The following is a 21,454-nucleotide window of genomic DNA, read 5'->3' as shown; positions in this document are numbered from 1 at the left end:
CCGTAAAAAAAAAACGCAAAAAAACTATGGCGAAATGGCATTTTTTTTCCATTGCCCCCCAAGAAAGTCATAATAAAAATGAATCAATAAGTCCCATGTACCCCAAAACAGTACCATTCAAAACTACGTCTTGTCCCGCAGAAAACAAGCCCAAAAAATCACTACATTGATGGAAAAATAAAAAAATTACGGCTCTTGGAATGCGACGATGCAAAAACAAATAATTTTAGTTCAAAAGTGTTTTTATTGTGCAAAAGTCGTAAAACATAAAAAAACCTCCACACATGTGGTATCGCCGTAATCGTACCGACCCATAGAATAAAGGTAACATGTTATTTACGTCGCATAGTGAACGGCGTCAATTTAAAAACGCATAGAACAATGGCGGAATTTCAGTTTTTTTTTATAATCCCCCACAAAAAGGTTAATAAAAGTTAATATAAAAAATATATGTACCCAAAAATGGTGCTATTAAAAAGCACAACTAATCCCGCAAAAAACAAGTCCTCATACAGCTATGTAGATGAAAAAATAAAAACGTTATAGCTCTTTGAATGCGACTATAGAAAAACGAATAAAATAGCTTGGTCATTAAGGCCTAAAATGGGCTGGTCACTAAGGGGTTAAGGACGCAGCCTAGTTTTGGCCTTAAGGCTCAGAGCCCATTTTTCAAATCTGACATATTTCACTTTATGTGGTAATAACGTCGGAATGCTTAAACCTACCCAAGTGATTCTGAGATTGTTTTCTCGTGACACATTGGCCTTCATGTTCGTAGTAAAATTTGGTCGATATATTCAGTGTTTATTGGTGAAAAATTGCAAAATGTAGAGAAAATTTTGAAAAAATTGCATTTTTCAGAATTTAAATGCATCTGCTTGTAAAACAGACGGTTATACCACCCAAAATAGTTACTAGTTCACATTTCCCATATGTCTACTTTAGATTGGCATCGTTTTTTGAACATTCTTTTATTTTTCTTGTACGTTACAAGGCTTAGAACATAAACAGCAATTTCTCATATTTTTAAGAAAATTTCAAAAGCCTTTTTTTTAAGGTACCTCTTGAGTTCTGAAGTGGCTTTGTGGGGCCTATGTATTAGAAACCCTGATAAAACACCCCATTTAAAAAACTAGACCCCTCAAAGTATTCAAAACAGCAGTTAGAAAGTTTTTTAACCCTTCAGGCATTTCACAGGAATTAAAGCAAAGTGGAGGTGAAATTTGCAAATTTCATTTTTCTTGCTGAATTTAAATTTTATTCATTTTTTTTCCTGTAACACAGAAGGTTTTACCAGAGAAACACTACTAAATATGTATTGTCCAGATTCTGCAGTTTTTAGAAATGTCCCACATGTGTCTCTAGTGCGCTCATGGACTAAAACACAAGCCCTAGAAGCAAAGAAGCACCTAGTGCATTTTGAGTCCTCTTTTTTTATTAGAATATATTTTAGGCAGCATGCCAGGTTTGAAGAGGTGTTGAGGTGTCAAAACAGTAGGAATCCCCCAATAGTGACCCCATTTTGTAAACTACACCCCTCAAGGAATTCATTTAGGGTTGTTGTTACCATTTTGACCGCACAGTTTTTTCACAGCACGTATTTGAATTGGGCTCTGAAATGAAAAAAATGTCATTTTTTCCAATAAAATGTCATTTGTGATCAAAATTTCTTATTTTCACAGGGAACAAAATACCCCATTTTGTTGCCCAATTTGTCCTTAGTGTGGCAATACCCCATTTGTGGTGATAAACTGCCGTTTGGGGCCATGGGAGGGCTCAGAAGGAAAGGAGCGCTATATGTTTGTTGGAGTCCAGATTTTGTTGGATTGGTTTTCGAGTGCCATGTCGCATTTGCAGAGCCTCAGAGGTATCAAAGCAATGGAAACCCACCAAAAGTGACCCCATTTTGGAAACTACACCCCTCAAGGAATTCATTTATGGTTGTTGTTAGCATTTTGACCACACAGTTTTTTCACAGCACCTATTTCAATTGGGCTGTGACATTAAAAAAATGACATTTTTTCCAATAAGATGTAATTTTTTACCAAAATTTCTTATTTTCACAGGGAACAAAATACTCAATTTTGTTGCCCAATTTCTCCTGAGTGCATCAATACCCCATTTGTGGCAATAAACTGCCGTTTGGGCCCATGGGAGGCCTCAGAAGGGAAGGAGCGCTGTGTGTTCTTTGGAGTACAGATTTTGCTGGTTTGGTTTTCGGGTGCCATGTCGCATTTGCAGAGCCCCAGAGGTATCAAAGCAATAGAAACCCACCACAAATGACCCCATTTTGGAAACTAAACCCCTCAAGGAATTCATTTATGGGTGTTGTGACTATTTTGACCCCATAGTTTTTTCACAGAACTTATTTGAATTGGGCTGGGAATGAAAACAAAATTATATTTTTCAAATAATATGTAGTTTTGGCAGAAAATTTCTTATTTTCACAAGAAACAAAATACCCCATTCTGTTGCACAATTTGTTCTGAGTGCCGCAATACCCCATTTGTGGTGATAAACTGCCGTTTGGGCCCATGGGAGGGCTCAGAAGGAAAGGACCACCATTTGGCCTACTGCTGATTTTCTAGTGCGAAGTCATGTATGCAGAAGCCCCTGAGGTACCAGTACAGTTGAAACCCGCAAGAAGTGACCCCGTTTTAAAAACTACACCCTTAAGGCATTCATCTAGAGGTGTAGTGAGCATTTTGACCGGAGACCTACACCCCATAAACTGTAATGTGGGTTCTCCCGGGTATGGCAATACCCTACATGTGGCTGTTATCAGCTGCCTGGACACACAGCAGGGCCCAGAGGGGAAAGACGAGGGGGGATAAGCTGTGTGGAGTGCATCAGGGTAAGTTAAATTGGGGTAAATTATAAACCAAGGGATGTATGATAAATTTTAAAACACTCTTTCATACAGAGCTCTGGTTATTCGGGACACGTGTCACATAGATATATTGTGTCATCCATTATCGCCCTCTTATAGCAGACTTTGCACCTCTTTTGACTTTTTCCCTTCTTGCCAGTTTGGGGAACTTCTCCTGGAAAGTGTTGCCCTGGTACGATGCGTGTGGGCTCGCTTCCAGAAGTACTGGGTGCCCCCCCTTCTTGGTCCCTAAAGATTAGGTTCTTGATAATCACCTCTTGAAATTCCAGGAAAGTTCCCGTCTGGCCGGCACATCGACGTAGCATGTACGCATTGTACAATGCCATCTGTATGATGTGCCCGGCCAGCTTCTTATACCACACCGCATGGCGCTGTAGGGCTTCAGGGCTTGATCTTACAAGTCCATCCCTCCCATGTACCTATTGTAGTCCAGGATGCAGTCTGGTTTGGTGGTGGCCTTTCCTTCATATATCCTAAACCTGTAGGTATACCCTGATGCACTCTCACAGCTTATACATCTTCACGCCATACCTTGCCCTCTTACCCGGCAGGTACTCGCGGAATTGAACCCTCCCTTTAAAATGTACCAGGGACTCATCAATAGAAATACACTTCTCGGGGGTGTATGCTTGGGAAAACCGGGCACTGAAACGGTCTAATAGGGGTCTCCGTTTATACAAACGGTCAAAACTGGGGTCATCTCGGGGTGGGCAAGGCTCATTATCAGGATAATGTAAGAAGCGAAGTATTGCCTCATTTATTTATTTTTTTAGGTTCCAGTTCAGTTCTGAAGTTGCTTTGAGGGGCCCATATATTAGAAACCCCTATCAAATACCCCATTTTAGAAACTAGACCCCTCAAAGTATTCACAACAGCATTTAGAAAGTTTATGAACCCTTTAGGTGTTTCACAAAAATTTAGAGCAAAGTAGAGGTGAAATTTACATTTTTTTTTTGTCAGAAAATCCTCTTTATACCATTTTTTTTATAACACAAAAGGATTTATCAGTGAAACGCAACTCAATACTTATTGCCCAGATTCTGCAGTTTTGAGAAATATCCCACATGTGGCCCTAGTGCAGTAATGGACTGAAGCGCCGGCCTCCGAAGCAAAGGAGCACTTAGTGCATTTTGAAGCCTCTTTTTTATTAGGCACCATGTCCGGTTTGAAGAGGTCTTGTGGTGCCAAAACATAGGGAACCCCCCAAAAGTGACCCCAATTTGGAAACTAGACCCCTTGAGGAATCCATTGTCGTTTTCTTGGGGTGCTCTTTGATCAGTTTTTATTCTATTTTTAGGTGGCGTGGTGACTAAAAAACAGCAATTGTACGATTGTTTTTTTTTTCGTTTTTTTTACTGCGTTCACCGTGCGCTATAAATTACATATTCACTTTATTCTGCGGGGCGATACGATTACGGCGATACCAGATGTTTATCGTTTTTTTTATGTCTTATGGCGTTTGCACAATAAAATACGTTTTGTAAACAATCATTCACTTTTTGTGTTACCTTATTCTAAGAGCCATAACGTTTTTATTTTTCCATCAATAAAGCCGTGCGAGGACTTATTTTTTGCGTAACGAACTGTAGTTTCAATCAGTACCATTTTTCGGTACATGCGACTTTTTGATCTCTTTTTATTCCATTTTTTGGGAGGTGAAGTGACCAAAGAATTGTGATTGTGGTTCGGTTTATTATTATTTTATTTTACGGCGTTCACCGTGCGGGATAAATAATGAAATAATTTTGTAGTTCAGGCCGTTACGGACGCGGCGATACCAATTATGTATAGTTTATTTGTTTGTTTATATATATTTATTAATAATAAAGGACTGATAAGGGAAAAGGGGGGATTTTTACTTTTATTACTTTTAAATCTTTTATTTTCTTATTTTTACACATCTTTTTTTAACTTTTTTTTTACTTTATTACTTTGTCCCACTAGGGGACATGAGGGCAGGAGGCCCTGATCGCTATTCTAATACACTACACTACATGCGTAGTGCAGTGTATTAGAACTGTCAGCTACTCACTGACAGCAAGCATAGTGGGTCCTGACGTTGTCAGGACCCACTAGGCTTCCGTCTATGGCATAGCCGGACGCCATTGTTTGGTGTCCGGTTGCCATAGTCACCATCGCCGGCCGCTATCGCGTAGCAGGCCGGCGATGGCAGCTTAACCCCTAAAAAGCCGCGATCTCTATAGAACGCGGCTTTTAAGGGGTTAATCAGCGGGGACACAGCGATCGGTCCCCGCTGTAGGAGCTGTGACAGCTGCAGAACAAGACAGCAGCGTCACAGCTCCTGTATGTGTCGGGAGGACGGCCGAAACGGCCGTTACTCCCGAGACGTACTATTACGGCATGGAGCGCGAACGATACAGCTGCCATGACGTAATAGTACGTCAAGGAGCGGGAAGGGGTTAACAAGTGCAGAACAACATTGTCTTTGTTAGTTTTAGGTGAAGTTCTCCTTTACATTTTCAAATATTGTTGCTAACTATCATCTCTTAGAGCCCTTTCCGCAAATATCGAGCAGGCTATCGCTGAAACCTTGATGGTGGCATAGTATGTAATCAACAGTAGTGGTAGCTCAGAGGAGTCTGCTGGGGCTGCGGAGATGGTCAGCCCGGAAGTGGGAACCAGCGTGTGTTTAAGTGGTATTATGCTCAAAACCGGGGGTAGGTCTGTGGTGGAGCCTAGTAGGGATTAGAGAAATTACTGAACTGGTAGGTCTGTGAGAAAAACTACAGTGGAAACTGGTTACACTATAGGCCTAAGATGTGGACTAATGATTGTAGTCCTTGAAAATGCTGAACATTCCTCACCACAAAAGTGACTGGCACACCCTATACTCAACAGAGGAAGCTGTTCCTCTGAGGTATACAGGGGTGGAGTATCTGTAGAGCATTATAGGGGGAGTTATTTGTGGGACACTATATACAGGGGTGGGCTATATGGGCGCACTATCTACAGGGGGCTCTATGGCAGGCACTATCTACAGGGGGCACAGTGTGTGTGTGGGACACGGTGTATGGTGCTATTATAATTAGAGGTGCAGTGTATGGCGCTATTATATTTAGGGGAGTAGTGTGTGGTATAATGATAACTTTATATTTATTTATAGGTGCAGAAATGTTGGAAAAGTGAGAAGCTGAAGACATGTGAGCGGCAAACTGCAGAAATGGGCTGTGACCGGGAGAAGTCATCATAGAGGTCTGGACCGGATGGAGAAAAATAACTAGAATCTGAGACGTCACCGGTGAGTCACTTAATGTAAATGTTTATTCTGCCTCTAATCAGCACTGTAGTCTCTGTATGATCTGCAGCGAGATGATGGGTGATATGATTATGATATGATTTATTTTTTGTGAAACAGCATCTTCCAGCATATACTTACCATTGTTCGGGCCATGCTGGGAGCTGAAGTTTTACGCCGTACACACCTATACGGCAGGGGTTGCACTAAATTGAGCTGTATTTGTGCTGGTGCTGTATTTATGCACTGCTTGGTTCGGGTGTTGTGTATAGAACTATATTGCTTGTAAAATGTACAAATGTTTTTATGCTCGCGTTACATAAAAAGAAATGTGGAAAAGAAATGACACGTCGATTGGTAGAGAAAACAAACACGGCGAGGGGGATGGAGATGTCGGGAAAGAGGTAGGGGGGGGGCGCCAAACTGAATCTTTGCCCCGGGTGCTGGAGAACCTAGCTACGCCTCTGGGTAGGAGGGGTAACAGGTAGCTGAACAGCGGATGCAGCCAGAGGAGATGCAGTAGGATGATCCAAACGGCTGATTAGCGAATTTACTGCCTGTAGGATTTGATCCTGGCGTCCCTGGAGATCACGCATATCCGTTTGCATCACCTGGATCGCAGTCTTAGGTCGACCAGCGGAATCCATGGCCTGAGTGTACTGTCACGATTCTGGTATGTGGACCCTCTAGGCCGCTCCGCCGTAGCAGCTAGCCAAACAACAGCCAATGAAAGTCTAGCACAAGACTATCTGTATGAGAGTCCAGGTTGACATGAGATGTAGCAGACGCTTTAGCAGAGATGATTCATGGCACAGATGACACTTGGCGTGGCAGATGACGCTGGGCTTGGCAGATGACCCTTAGCATGGCAGGTGACACTGGACATGGCAGATGACACTTCGCGAGGCAGCTGGCACTGGATGGGGCAGATGGAACAACACAACTCCAAAACGAGACTTCAGCTCAGGAACAAACACAGTTACAGGATACAGGAAGCAGGATACGGGAACACTGGGAACAGGATGCTACTAAGGGACCATTTGCTTAATTAAAATGGGAAGACAACAACAATGCTCAGGCAAGGAGAGAAAGTGCAGAGCCCTTTTTAAAGTCCAGGATGTAAAGGGATTGGCTAGGGAACTTTGCACAGCTGCGCACGCTGGCTCTTTAAGGCCAGGAGTGAGCACCTGCACGAACTCTACAGGAGACAGAGGGGAGCTGCAGCCACGCGTGCCGGCGTCTATTGGGAGGGAGACGCCGGCATGAAGAAAGTGTCCTGCGGTTGCAGCTGCTGGTAAGTTGGACCTACCGGTGGTAAGTGACCGCAGGCACAACAAACCCTCTGTCCACTGACTTTAGAGAGTCCTATAAAACCACTAATTTGTTAGCCAGGAGAAGGCATTTAATAGTAAGTGACACTTCCACATTGTGGCTACACTGCTACACGCATTGCTATTGAAAAGACAAGTATCAGAAGTAAAACAATAATATAATGGTTGTTCTGTCGTTAATACTTAGTCTATTAAGATAACAAATATTTTACTTACTGCACTGTACAGAAAGTTTGCAGAGAATGATTTGATGACAATGGCCCAAATTCAGGTAGATTTCTCTTCCTAATAATTCGTTTTTTTATGTCATCAGAAATATTTACTTGATTTGCGCTGTTGTTCCCTGCACAACAGAAAATGCAATCCTCATCATCAACAGAACGTAGAAAAGGTTGAAAATAAATCACACAAAATAAATAAGTGAGGGATCTCAAATTACTGCCTAGACATGGAAGTTTAGTTACAACATGTACTAAAGCAGACATTTCCAGGACAAAATAGTATAATAACAGGATAATAACAGGATTTACCTAGTTTGCACGACTCTCTACAAGTATAATATAGGATAAGTGCTATTAGGAAGGCATGGGTTTCATCATGCTCATGTATAGGTAGTGTTTGGGTATACAATTCATCCTGGGTAAAGACATTCAAGCTAAATTTTCATTTTATCTAACCATACATTTCTTTTTACCAAATCAATAAGGAGCATATACTTTGTTCACATCAGAGGTGATTTAAGAAACTATCTGAGTAATGTCTCCGAGCAATGAGGCCCACACATCTGACTGACTGCAAATATTCCAGCAAAGTATTGTGAGAAGATTGTGGAAGACTACCCCAAGCGTTGGTTGTAAGTTCAGGTCACTTTAACACAGCAATATTTTGGTCAGTATTTTTGTCAGTATTAGGCCCTGTTCACACAGAGTTTTTTGACACGTTGTTTGACGCGGAAATAGCGTCGGAAAACACTGCAAAAAATGTCCGAAAATGCCTCCCATTGATTTCAATGGGAGGAGGAGGAGTTATTTTCCCGCGAGCTGAAAAACCGTCTCGCGGGAAAAAGAAGTGACATGCCCTATCTTCAGGCGTTTAAGTCTCTGACCTCCCATTGACATCATTTTTTCCCATTGGCGCTCAATGGCTGCGGGCGAAAAACGTGGCAAATGGCGTGCAGACAGATCAAAATCTGCCTCAAAATTCCAAATGGAATTTTGAGGCAGAATTTTCTACATGCAAAAAACTGTGTAAACATACCCTTAGGCGGGATTCACACGACAGGGTTTCCCGGCCGTTCATAAATCGGCTGGCACCCGGCTGCATTAGGAATAATAGACCGGCCGTCAAAAAATGGGACATGCCCTATTTTCGGCCGGGTGCCCGGCCGCCCGGCTCCCATAGAAGTCTATGGGGCCGAGTAATACACGGCCATCACCGGAATGTGTCCCGAGTGATGGCCGGGTCTACCGTCGCTCGCGCACTCTCTCTCCTCCTCCTCACAGTGCAGAGTGCATGTGAGGAGGAGGAGGGTCTTTTTTTGCTCCCTGTAGGAGTCGGAATCCCCAATCCCCGGCCTGGGATTGGGGATTCCGCTACAGGAGAAGTGCGTGACTACACTGTCCATATATGGACACAGCGAAGTCACTCACTTCTGAAGCGGAATCCCCGACTCTATGGCCGGGGATTCCGCTACAGGATAAGTGAGTGACTACACTGTCCATATATGGACACAGCGAAGTCATTCACTTCTGCAGCGGAATCCCCGACTCTATGGCCGGGGATTCCGCTACAGGAGAAGTGAGTGACTACACTGTCCATATATGGACACAGCGAAGTCACTCACTTCTGCAGCGGAATCCCCGACTCTATGGCCGGGGATTCCGCTACAGGACAAGTGAGTGACTACACTGTCCATATATGGACACAGTGACGTCATTCCCTTCTGAAGCGGAATTCCCGACCTGTGGCAGGGAATTCCTCTCCAGGAGAAGTCAGTGACTACACTGTCTATATATGGACATTGAAGTCAGGGACTTCTCCTGGAAGGGGGGGATGGGTGCAACCTACAGGGGGCTGTGTGGCATCACTTACAGGGGTCAGGGTGGCATCACCTACAGGGGGCAGGGTGGCATCGCCTGCAGGGGGCTGGCTGGCATCACCTACAGGGGGCAGGTTGGCATCACCTACAGGGAGCAGGTTGGCATCACCTACAGGGGGCATGGTGGCATCGCCTGCAGGGGGCTGTGTGGAATAGCCTGCAGGGGGCTGTGTGGCATCGCCTACAGGGGGCAGGGTGGCATCGCCTACAGGGGGCAGGGTGGCATCGCCTACAGGGGGCAGGGTGGCATCACCTACAGGTGGCTGTGTGGCATCACCTACAGTGGGCTTGGTGGCATCACCTACAGGGGGCTTGGTGGCATCACCTACAGGGGACTTGGTGGCATTACCTACAGGGGGCTGGGTGGCATTACCTACAGGGAGCTGGGTGGCATTACCTACAGGGGACAGGGTGGTATTCCTACAGGGGGCTGGGTGCCATCATCTACAGGGGGCAGGGTGGCATCGCCTACAGGGGGCAGGGTTGCATCGCCTGCAGGGGGCTGTGTGGCATCACCTACAGGGGGCTGTGTGGCATCACCTACAGGGGGCTGTGTGGCATCACCTACAGGGGGCTGTGTGGCATCACCTACAGGGGGCTGTGTGGCATCACCTACAGGGGGCTGTGTGGCATCACCTACAGGGGACTGTGTGGCATCACCAACAGGGGGCTGGGTGGCATTACCTACAGGGGGCTGGGTGGCATTACCTACCAGGGGGGCTGTGGCATTATCTACAAAGGGCTGTGTGTGGCAACAAATTTAAATGAAATTCATCCGATTTTAAAACAGACAGGGAAAAAAACGGATGCAAATCGGGTCCAAATTGGCCGGTAAAAACGGCAACTCGGCCTGGAAGGGAATCGGAACGCATGCAAACCGGTCGGGAAAATCGGCCAAAAACGGACGATTTTCCCGGCCGACACTCGGACCCTGTCGTGTGAATGAGGCCTTAGTGAGCCTAAACCAAGAGTGGAACCGACATGGCGAAAAAACATAATGGAATATTTGCAGCACTTCTGTGTTTGAATCCACTTCTGGTTTTGGCTTCCAAATACTGATGCAAAATGCTGACCAAAATACTGTTGTGTGCAGAGGGCTTTTTCAAAAGATGGAAACAATTTATTGTTGTACAGCAATCTGATGCGGATATTGGAGATGCGATGGTAGGATTTCAATATACAACATGGTATCTCACAGAAGATCTCAAAGGGACTTTGGGTAGATTAACTGGTTCCCGACCGCGGGCTGTGTTTTTACGGCCAGCGGTCAGGGTCCTTAAAACCCGCGTCATAGACTTTTTACGGCTCGGGTTTTAACTTGCTGCCCGAGCGATTGGGCAGCTGAATGTCGGGTCTCCGGCTGTCAGTGACTGCCGGGGACCCTGAGGAGAGGATAGAAGCAGCTTTCGTTGCTTCTGTCTTCTCTGATCACTTGTGCTCAATGAACGCTGTGTATAGGAATAGAGGCAGTGACACACCGCTGTCTCTATAGCTCCCGGTGTTCATGTGACTGGTCACATGATCGCTGATTGCCGTTACTGACAGACTGCTTTATTAATAATAAATACACATTAAATACTCACCCCAAAAAAGAAACGTCCCCCCCCCCGCCAATCATTGTTGTAACGCTAGCGCTGACCCAACTACCCTAATATAGACATGTAATATATTAAAATTTACTGTAGACAATGACAATCAAAAATAAAAGGTCTATTTTAGAGTAAAACTATGTTATTACCAAAAAAAATAGCTAAAAAGTAAAAAAGCTTACTTTTTTACTATTATTTTCAAACTTTAAGAATAAAAATTCTAAAATAGCAAAAAGGATGTGTATAAAAACGATAAAAAAAAGAAACCTGCATTGTCTACGGAAAAAACATCGCAAAAATTACGTCGTTAGCCCAACAAATAAAAAAGTCATAGCCATTTAACTAACACATGCTAAAAAGGGCTAAACAGTGTCTGGTCCTGAAGGCTCAAAATAGTCCGGTCCTGAACTGATTAAAATATATCAAACCGGGAGACTAGCTGGGGATGTACATGCATACCTAGAGATAAGGGAACAAGACCAGGCATGAGATTGTAGGTAAGGAGGTTAGATGTCTGCAAAAGTTAAAGGAATTGATAATTATGGTTGTTATTATGCTTGGTTTTTGTAACATAGATTGTATATTACACTGTAAAGATGTAAAGGTATAGTAATATGTTGTGTTATATGAACCCAGTATGGTATGATTGGATATTGGAAACAGTGTAAAGAAGAAGCATGTTTATTTATAAAAATTCAAATGTTACGTTCTGTAAGATGACATGTATGTTCATCACATCAATACATGTCTTGGAATGTTCAATAAACATGTTTAAAAAAAATAAAAATAAATACTGTTGTGTGAGAGTAGAGTAAGTACATATAGCATCATATGTATAGCATACTACTAAATATAATAAATACAGCCTTGACATGGCCAATTATTAGCATCATATACTGGACAAATATATATACAGTACTGACGTGGTGCAGTCAGAGAATAAACAACATCCACTGACTCAGTCGATTGCAGTCGTTTACTTTCCCCCTCCTATCCATATGACACAAACCCACATGAAGGCTTCTTCCAGCTATGACGTGCCCCTGCAATGTTGGCAACCCATGCCTGCCCTAGCGACGTAACTGGCATGCGACAAAAAAAATTTCTGTTGGATTCGTATGGAATCTCACAAAAAAAAAGAAAAAACCTTATCTATGCCTCCGTATGAAATCAGAGGCATTTTAGAGGTATTGTAAAGCTCCATGAAATTCTAGGGGTGCCCTATAATTACAGCCATGTGCATGAGCCCTTAGCATTTTTTTTTCGACACAACTTTGGTATTACTGGTAAACCTATTTGGACCTGGGTCTGGATTTCAGTTAAAAAATCACACATGGCTGCAAAATCTAAAGAAAAAAATTTAACTAAATTTTTGCAGCTATTGATACAGTTTCATTGTAAGAATTATTTTATTATATTATTGCCGAATTAAAGTTTTATTTTAAACTTTAATAGTTTGATTGTTTGACTATGTAAGGAAATAAGTGTGGCTTGAAATGTACCATTAACAGTGTCTGTACCAAATTTGCAGATATTTTTTTATGAATTTGTTGCATGAGTTCTACAGGTTTTATAAAAGTACCCCATTGTGTTCTTCATAATGGGGCTGCTTTCAAAAGAAGTAAACAAACATTTTCCAAATCTGGTATCCAAGGGTGATGTCAATGCCCGCCTATAGGTGGAGGAAGAAAAATACTCCAGTTTGCCTTCTAGCTTCCTGCAGCAGTTTTCTAGAATGTAAATACATTGAAACCTTCTGACATTGCAATAACATTAGTGGACCATAGATATTAAATTGTCAGCAGTTTCCACCAAAATTAGCTATTTCTGTCAACTAATATTCCAAGATCGTTACATAGTTACATAGTTGATAAGGTTTAAAAAAGCCACAGGTCCATCAAGTCCATGTTGATCCAGAGAAAGACAGAAACCCCTTTCGGGCGGAAGCCAATTGCCTATTAACAAAAAATTCCTTCCTGACTCCAAATATGGCAATTACTGGATCTGGAAATTTTCTATATACGGACAGATATGATGTCAGCGGCTCTCTCTGGGAGCGGTATCCCCGGTGTCAGATCGCTCTGTGCCGGGGATTCCACTACTGTGGAATGTGACACTATCTACAGTAGTATTGCGTCACTATCTAGATGGGCACTGTGGTGTTTTCAGTTAACTTACCTCCTCATAGAAGCTTATCAGATTGGTTTGACTGATCCCTCATAAATCCATACTGATGCTGCATTATAAGTTTATGTCTTAATTGAGATACATGAGGATTGCATCTCTTAGAATACCCTTAAATATTTTATCAACAATAATGGTCAAATTTACAGGCCTATAGTTTCCGAGCACACTTTTTGACCCCTTTCTGACTATTGGCATTACACTGTCATTATAGAATCCTTATATATTAGAAATAAGGGTCTGTGTATCATTTTAGTGTGTTTAAGGCAGCGCTGCACTTTTTAGTGGGTTATCTGGTTGCCGACACAGGACGAGAATGCTCGTCCTGAGCGGCGGGTACTTTGCGCATTAGGGTGAGCATTCTCGTCCTGTGTGACAGCCGTCTGTGCGCGCGATCGAGATCGGGACAACACCTGTAATACACAGCCACGGCCCCGCTCTGACAGCAGAGAGGAGAGAAACCTCTTCTCTCCGCCGTTAACCCTTTGAATGCTGCGATGAAAGCTGATCGTGGCGTTCAAGGAGAGGGGACTGCACTTTGATCGCGTCACAGAAGATAACTGTGACGCGATCAAAGCCCACAACTCGTATGGCCAGACAGCCCCAGCTCAATTGAAGGACCCCAGGGCTGTCTGTCTGAACATATTTCCTCTTGTTAGGGCATACTGAGGTAAGCCCTAACAACTGCCCATGTACAATCAGTACACAGGCTAATGTACTAGCATATAGATCTATGCCAATACATTACAGTTACAAAATAAAAATCAAAATGATAAATCCTTTTATGGGATTAAAAAAAAAAAGTTAAATAAATGTAAAAAAAATTAATGATAAATAAATAAATAAAAAGTAAAAAAAATACACAGAAACACACTTTTTTTATAATAAATAAACTTTTTAAAATATAAGCCCCAAAACATGAAATAATATAGACATATTTGGTATCGCCCCGACCGTAACAACCTAAACAACAAATGTATAACATTATTCATGATGATCGGTGTATGGTGTAAAAAAATATAGATTAAAACTGCAGCGGAACTGCTTTTTTTCTGCATTTTCGGCAAAATAAAAATTTATAAAAATTAAACGATAATGTATTTGTAACAAAAAATTGCACCTACATAAAGTACAACTCGTCCCGCAAAAAAAAAAGTCTCATAAAACGACGTCGTACAAAAAATAAAAAAGTTATGAGCAACAGGATGCAAAGAGGGAAATCTAAAAAAATTGTTCTGTCCTGAAGGCCAAAATTGGCCGTGTCCTTAAGGGGTTAAAGAAGGTGACATTTAATGGAGAATTTACATTATCCATAAAGATAATCATACACTTAAAGGGATATTCCCATTTTAAACATTTATGGCATATCCACAGGCTTTATGAACATAGGTGCTACCTTCAATAAATCAGAAGAACCATTTACCACTTGGACGGTTGTATGTCTTAAAAGCATTGCCTAAACAGCACAGATAATGATACTGCACAAGTCTAAAGCAGTCAATACCAGTTGTGTGGCTGACAACCTACAGAAAGGAAATGATCATAGAGAACTCACCACTAGAGATACTAGCGATCCGGTCAGTACGTCAACCTTATGCAGGTATGTGAGACTTCGGTCATGATAGCAATGGAATCAGTTAAACTAACTCAATAGACAGGAATATGGAAACCACACACTGGTAGTTGTGGCGCCCCAACCAGTGTGATCACACGTGTGCAGGAATATGTTGTGATGCCAGGGAGCAAGGACAGTAGGAGTAGTCAAAGAGACTACAGATCCTACGCATTTGGAAGAAGAAACGCTCTGCCTCCTCAGGGATGAGACTGTCAAAGGTTCTTAGCTCATTAAAAATACATCATCCTTTTGGCGTGAATCAGAAGAAACATTGACAAATGAATAAGCCTCCAATTGGAATGTATAATACAAATGAAACAAAAATATATAGAAATTGGACCATGCCATAAGAACTTTGTCTAGTGGTTTACAACTGTTACACTTGAATAATAAATCACTAAAAACAAATATGGATACAAAGACAAGTAAAAATAGTAGGATAAAATAACAGAACGAGAAAAAGCCGAAAGAAGGTTTCTAATTTAAAAATATAAAGGTCTATAACGCAAACATTTTAGATGCCAGAAAAATAAGAATCTTTTATGCTGTAATTGATTCTGAATAGTGTCGGGAAAGTGGATGTCCTTTGAAACCTTTTTTAATGTTATTAAGGTGTTCGGTTATTCTTTTCTGTAGTGGGTGTATAGTGCCTCCATGTACATTTTATTTACAATTACAATAATGATGTAGGTAACCTTTTTAGTATGAGACATGATGTATGAATTAATGGGAAATTTTACTTCTATTAGACTATACCAAAAACACTAGTCACAATCCAGGTTTTAAATTCAAGGACTGACAGGGTTTTCACCTCCCACATGAAACAAAACCCTATGTTTGATGGGTCGGCTGATGAATTTCCTTTTAACGTTGTTTAGTTGTGGGTGCAATGTTTGTTGCCAAGGGATGCTTCTTTCCGAAAAACGAATCTAGGTTAATTGGAAAGCGATTCAGCTATAATTTGGTTCTCTCTTAGTACAGGCCAGTGTTTTGCTAAAAAAAAATTTGTTGGAAGTATGGGGGCCGATTTACGGAGGCTGCTTCTACATTGAAGTCTGTGGGAGCCATGGAAAGTATGGGGAGGTGGCCTTTGCGAATCAACGAAGGGTGGACCCCCTTTCTCCCATAGGTGAGGGTCCCAGAGGTGGGACCCGCATCTCTCAGTCATATATGACATAGCCTGTGGATATGCCATGAATGGTTAAGATTAGAATACTCCTTTAACAAAAGGCATTGATACAATCAGAAAAGCGATGAGAACATTGTTATTATATGTGTATGTTTTATCAGTTGAACAGATTGGAGACTTAGGGACCTTTTACACTGGCTGTATAAATGAGTCGATCAATGAGACAGCTCGTTGATCAGAGCTCGTTTGTTCCTTTCCCAAGGAGCAATGATCAGTAATGTATGGGTACTTGTATGGGTACTACGATCGTTCGTCCCCATTAATTTCCATCATGTCGGCAGCACATCTCCCTGTTTACGCAGTGAGATGTGCTGACGACAACGATAATATTTCATGCTACATAAACGATGAGCCGATGAGCGAGTCTTTGCGTGTTCATCGGATGCTCGTAGTTCTATTTACACAGGGGCAATGATCGGGAAGGTTTGCCCAATCATTAGCCCGTGTAAAAGGGCCTTTACTTAACATTTTTCTTGGGCATTACTGATAAAAAATGTTTAAGCATAGTGGTCAATTAGCACAGTGCATAAATAAAATCAGCAAAAGAAAGAAAAGGTCAACATGAATAATCATTCCGATCATTGATTTTTTTTATTGTGAAAAATATTACCACTCTGGTCGGATTTGAGGCATATTGACCCAAATCACCAGCAACATTTCATATTGTACAAATGATATAAAAATATTACAGAATACTAAAAATGCAAAATGTACTAATGTGTAAAATTTTCATCTACAAATGCTGTGCTCCTGGGGACGCTTCCATCAAAAACATTTTTATCACATATTAATAAGCTACGTGACAAATAAATTTTTTTGTTTTTTTCAAACAGGTAGTTGGTTTTCAGAAAAAAAAAATCTAAAATGTTGCTATTACTTCCTATCCAGTGTCTTAAATTTCCTTTCTACAGAAGGGATTACTTAACACTCACTGGTCAACCAGCAGTTCCCGTGCATTAGATTAGTATAATATAAGAAGCCCTCAGCTCTACAATAGCTGCAGCGCGATCAGAACCATTACAAAGCATAGGAGCCACATCTAATGACTACATAAGGCTCCTAAACTTTCTAATAATGCTGATTGAGCCGCTAGTAAAAAGCCACCAGCAGCACAAAGCTAATAATGAGCAGCAGCAGAGGCAGGGCACCACATGTGTAGATGCGCCAGGGCTATCTCACAGCTGATCCCAGAAGGCACGACACCCAATGATAGCAGATGAACAATACAAAGAGACACAAAAGAATCAGTGATGGCTAAGAAACAGTGGGATTTTCCCAGCGTCAGTGGAGATGGGCTGATATAATACATAAAGTGTGCTGGCGCACTACTTTGGATGTCTCGCTGCAGGCACACTCGAGGGGACTGCTTGTCAGGATTGGCACTTGTCAATGTGCTGTTTATAGGCTAGAGGACAGAGCCTCTTGGCGATACTTCACAGAAGTGCCCGCCCAGTCTTTGTCTCTGTTTATGGTGTCAGGGCTCCCCACTTTCATTCTGCCAGCAGTGTGGAGTTTCGTATCCCTCCCTGAGGGATACGTTTCTCTCCCCCCCTCATGTTGCAGGATAATGACGACTGTTTGTGAAGCCAATATAAAGCTGAGCTCAGGGGCTTCATCCTGAAGACTAATCACTGTTTAGACACCTTCACACGGTGCGGTCAAATCGCAGTTAATTACGACAATTTATAAAAATACAGCATTTTGCCATAACTTCTTGTTAATCGCAGCAATAAACCGTGATTTCACTGTACAGTGTGAAGATTCCCTTACTGACGAACAGCAGCTCAGGAGTAAAATATTAGAAGTCACCAGGCTAGCTAGAATGCACCCCTAGTGTCAGCCACTGCATCCCCCAAACACAATGCCTACGAGTGTCAGCCATAAATCGCCCCTAAGATCAGGCATAGCTCCTCATTGCCGGCCAGAATGCCCACTTCAATGTCAATCACAGCCCCACCATAGCCAGCCAGTGTTCCCCACCAAGGACTAGTCCAAAGCTGACAGAAGAAATTGGCCTCCCCACACAAACTGTCAGCAGCAGCTCCCATTACCAGATGGAATGTCTCTCCAAATTGACAGCTAAAATCTCGCCAAGCCGCCAAAATTCACCCAATAGGAAGCCAAAAAAAAACGACTAAATATGATGTAATGCAACAGTTAGGGTATGTTCACACGCACTGTTTTCAGACGTAAATCAGGCGTTTTACGCCTCGAATTACACCTGAAAAAACACCCCTAATACGCCTACAAACATCTGCCCATTGCTTTCAATGTGTTTTACGATGTTCTGTTCCCACGAGGTGTAATGTTACGCGTCACTGTCGAAAGACGGCGCATAAAAAGACGCCCACGTCAAAGAAGTGCATGTCACTTCTTGGGACATTTTTGAAGTCGTATTTCATTGACTCCATTGAAAAACAGTTCCAATAACGTCCGTAAAATACGCCGCGAAAAACGCGAGTAGTTATAAAAACGTCTGAAAATCAGGAGCTGGTTTCGCCTGAAAACAGCTCCGTAATTTCAGACGTATTTTGTCACTGTGTGTGAACATACCCTTATGTCTATCCACTTGTAGGTTTGTATGGTTTTCGTTCCCTTAGACAGACAGGCTGTGCTGATTCTATACTTTTTATCCTTCGTTTTCCACTTGTCTAGTCTTGTTTGCCTAGGCCAGCTTTACCTTGTTCTATCAACAAAACAGTGAAGCTGTCATTCTAATCCTCCACCTACTTTTCTAAAATTTACCTTGCAGATAAGCTCTTCTCCTTACAGCAGCACTTAACTGAGATTAGTCTGCCCTACCATTCGGGAGTTTTAACCCTAAATGATCAATGCTAGAGAAGCAATATTTTGTATTTACCGGAATTTTTAATTGCATAGTACTGTTAAAATAAAATAAAAAAATCGTTTTTTTATGTTGAGTTTTAAAAAAAATACCCTTTTCTGATGGAAATGTCCCTTTAAGTTAGATTTTTTTTTCTAAATGAGGAAAACATTTAAAAAGTACTAAATAGTAGTAAGCTTTGCAGCCATAGATACCTTTTAAATACATTATTTGTATATTTAAATTTGTCTATTCAAAGTCTATTCTTTGTTATAGTGTGCACTGCTAAAAATACTGTAGATACGTGCCAATTCTAGGTGAAAACTCGACGTTGACCATCTCTCATTGCTCAAAATCTTATTTACATAGAAAACCACTATGCTAATATTTCTTGTTCTCTCAGCCTGCTTAGAATATAGTCATCAGCCACCTTCCTTATCCAATCTTCCTTATAACATTGTTTCTGCATCAAGCGCGTGGATTTTTACAAATCCCATTCAAATCTGTGGAGCAGTCGCACAAAATCTGCCATGTGTGAACATACCCCTGAAGCTCCAAGCAGTGGCGTAACTACCGCCATAGCAGCAGTAGCGGCTGCTACGGGGCCCGCGGCATGAGGGGGCCCGTGTCACCCGCCGGCACGGGCCCCCACCATGGCCGGAGGCTCCGCTAGCAGCCGCTATGGCTGCTACAGCGCGACGCCATTGAACACTACGGCAGAGCAGCGAGGTATCTCCCCGCTCTGCCATTAAACAAAAGACATGTATCCCCTATCCACAGGATAGGGGATACATGTGTGATCGCTGGCAGCGATAGGGAGAACGGGGGACTGAAAGTCCCCTGAAGTTCTTCATCACAAACCTCGGACTTCCGGGGTCTGTGTCGGCAGCTCCGTAGGAATGAATGGAGGACCGGTCGCGCTTGTGCGCATGCGTGACCAGCGCTCCTTTCATTTTTATTCACAGACACCGGAAGTCAGAGGTTAGTCATGGAGAACTTCAGAGGACTTTCAGTCCCCCGTTCTCCCTATCGCTGCCAGCGATCACACATGTATTCCCTATCCTGTGGATACGGGATACATGTTTTTTGTAGGACACACTGTAGGTCGCATTCTTTTGGGGTTTGGGGACGCTGTATGGCGTTCCCTACAGGGGGGGCTGTATGGCGTTCCCTACAGGGGGGGCTCTATGGCGTTCCCTACAGGGGGGCTGTATGGCATTCCCTACAGGGGGGGCTGTATGGCGTTCCCTACAGGGGGGGCTGTATGGCGTTCTCTACAGTGGGGGCTGTATGGCGTTAGCGCAATACAACCCCCTCTGTAGATAGCACCATACAGCCCCCCTGTAGATAACGCCATACATCCCCCTCTGTAGATAGCGCCATACAGCCCCCCCTGTAGATAACGCCATACAGCCCCCCATGTAGATATCTACAGAGGGGGCTGTATGGTGTTATCTACAGGGGGGCTGTATGGCGTTATCTACATGGGGGGCTGTATGGCGTTATCTACAGGGGGGCTGTATGGCATTATCTACAGGGGGCTGTATGGCGGTCTCTACAGGGGGTCTGTATGGCGTTATCTACAGGGGGTCTGTATGGCGTTATCTACAGGGGGGCTGTATGGCGTTATTTACAGGGGAGGCTGTATGGCGTTATCTACAGGGGGGCTGTATGGCGTTATCTACAGGGGGGGCTGTAAAAAAGGCACTATCTACAAGGGGGGGTTGTGTGACACCCAGGGGAGGGGGGCCCCAGTCAAAAGTTTGCTATGGGGCCCAGTCTTTCCTAGTTACGCCCCTGGCTCCAAGCTCTAGTTTACACATTTTACTGCTCTTACTGAAAGAAATACTGTTTCTTAAATGGAAATGGGAGCACAAAAAAAAAGGTTGCACTACAAAATCATCTAACAGATAACATTTATTACATTCTTGTGAATATGATGTAAATGCAACATGGCAAGTAATATAAAAATAATGCTTCAATGTAATATTTGCAAATAATAATAGAAATATAAAATGACTTACCTAAATCAAACAAACAAATAAGACCAAAAAAGTAGCTTCCCACCCTTCCTTTATACATTATGGTATGTTAGGGTCAGTGATCTTGTCGTGATCTCTCATTCCGGCAGAATACTGTGGCATTTAGTCTTCTCTAAAGTCATACTGGTTTCCGGTTCAACCTGAAGGTAAAGGTTCTGCATTTGCATGTAAGAAATCTCTTACGCAACCACTGCTGCTTACACTTGTAATGTGGAGCAACACAACATTTTTTTCTTTCTACTTACAAGAATTTCCTGTGGGGAATTTTTTTTTTTTTTACTTACCAGGATGAAACGTAGCCGTTTAAAACATATATGTTATGCTGTGATTCATCTGTAATTTCCCATATGTTACTTGTAATAGAGATATTAATAATATTTTATCAAAAGTATCAAAAGGTAAAAATTGGTACCAAACCATAGCAACTAATACATTT

At 42.5% G+C, this 21,454-nt stretch overlaps 1 protein-coding gene across 1 annotated transcript in view; it reads right to left on the bottom strand.

Moving 5' to 3' along the window:
* IL18R1 (interleukin 18 receptor 1) overlaps positions 1–21,074 on the bottom strand; it is a 94,417-nt gene extending 73,343 nt beyond the window's left edge. The window contains exons 1-2 of the mRNA XM_075851115.1: positions 21,001–21,074; positions 7,694–7,820 (exon numbers count right to left, since the gene is read on the bottom strand). Of these exons, the coding sequence (XP_075707230.1) occupies positions 7,694–7,820; positions 21,001–21,058 (185 nt within the window). The 5' untranslated portion in view covers positions 21,059–21,074. The remainder of the gene's footprint in view (positions 1–7,693; positions 7,821–21,000) is intronic.
* Positions 21,075–21,454: the final 380 nt, after the last annotated feature.

The sequence above is a fragment of the Rhinoderma darwinii genome, chromosome 2 (genome assembly GCF_050947455.1).
Source record: "Rhinoderma darwinii isolate aRhiDar2 chromosome 2, aRhiDar2.hap1, whole genome shotgun sequence".
Taxonomy (NCBI): Eukaryota; Metazoa; Chordata; class Amphibia; order Anura; family Rhinodermatidae; genus Rhinoderma; species Rhinoderma darwinii.
The sequence above is the reverse complement of the archived record's forward strand: the minus strand, read 5'-3'. Positions and strand labels throughout refer to the sequence as shown.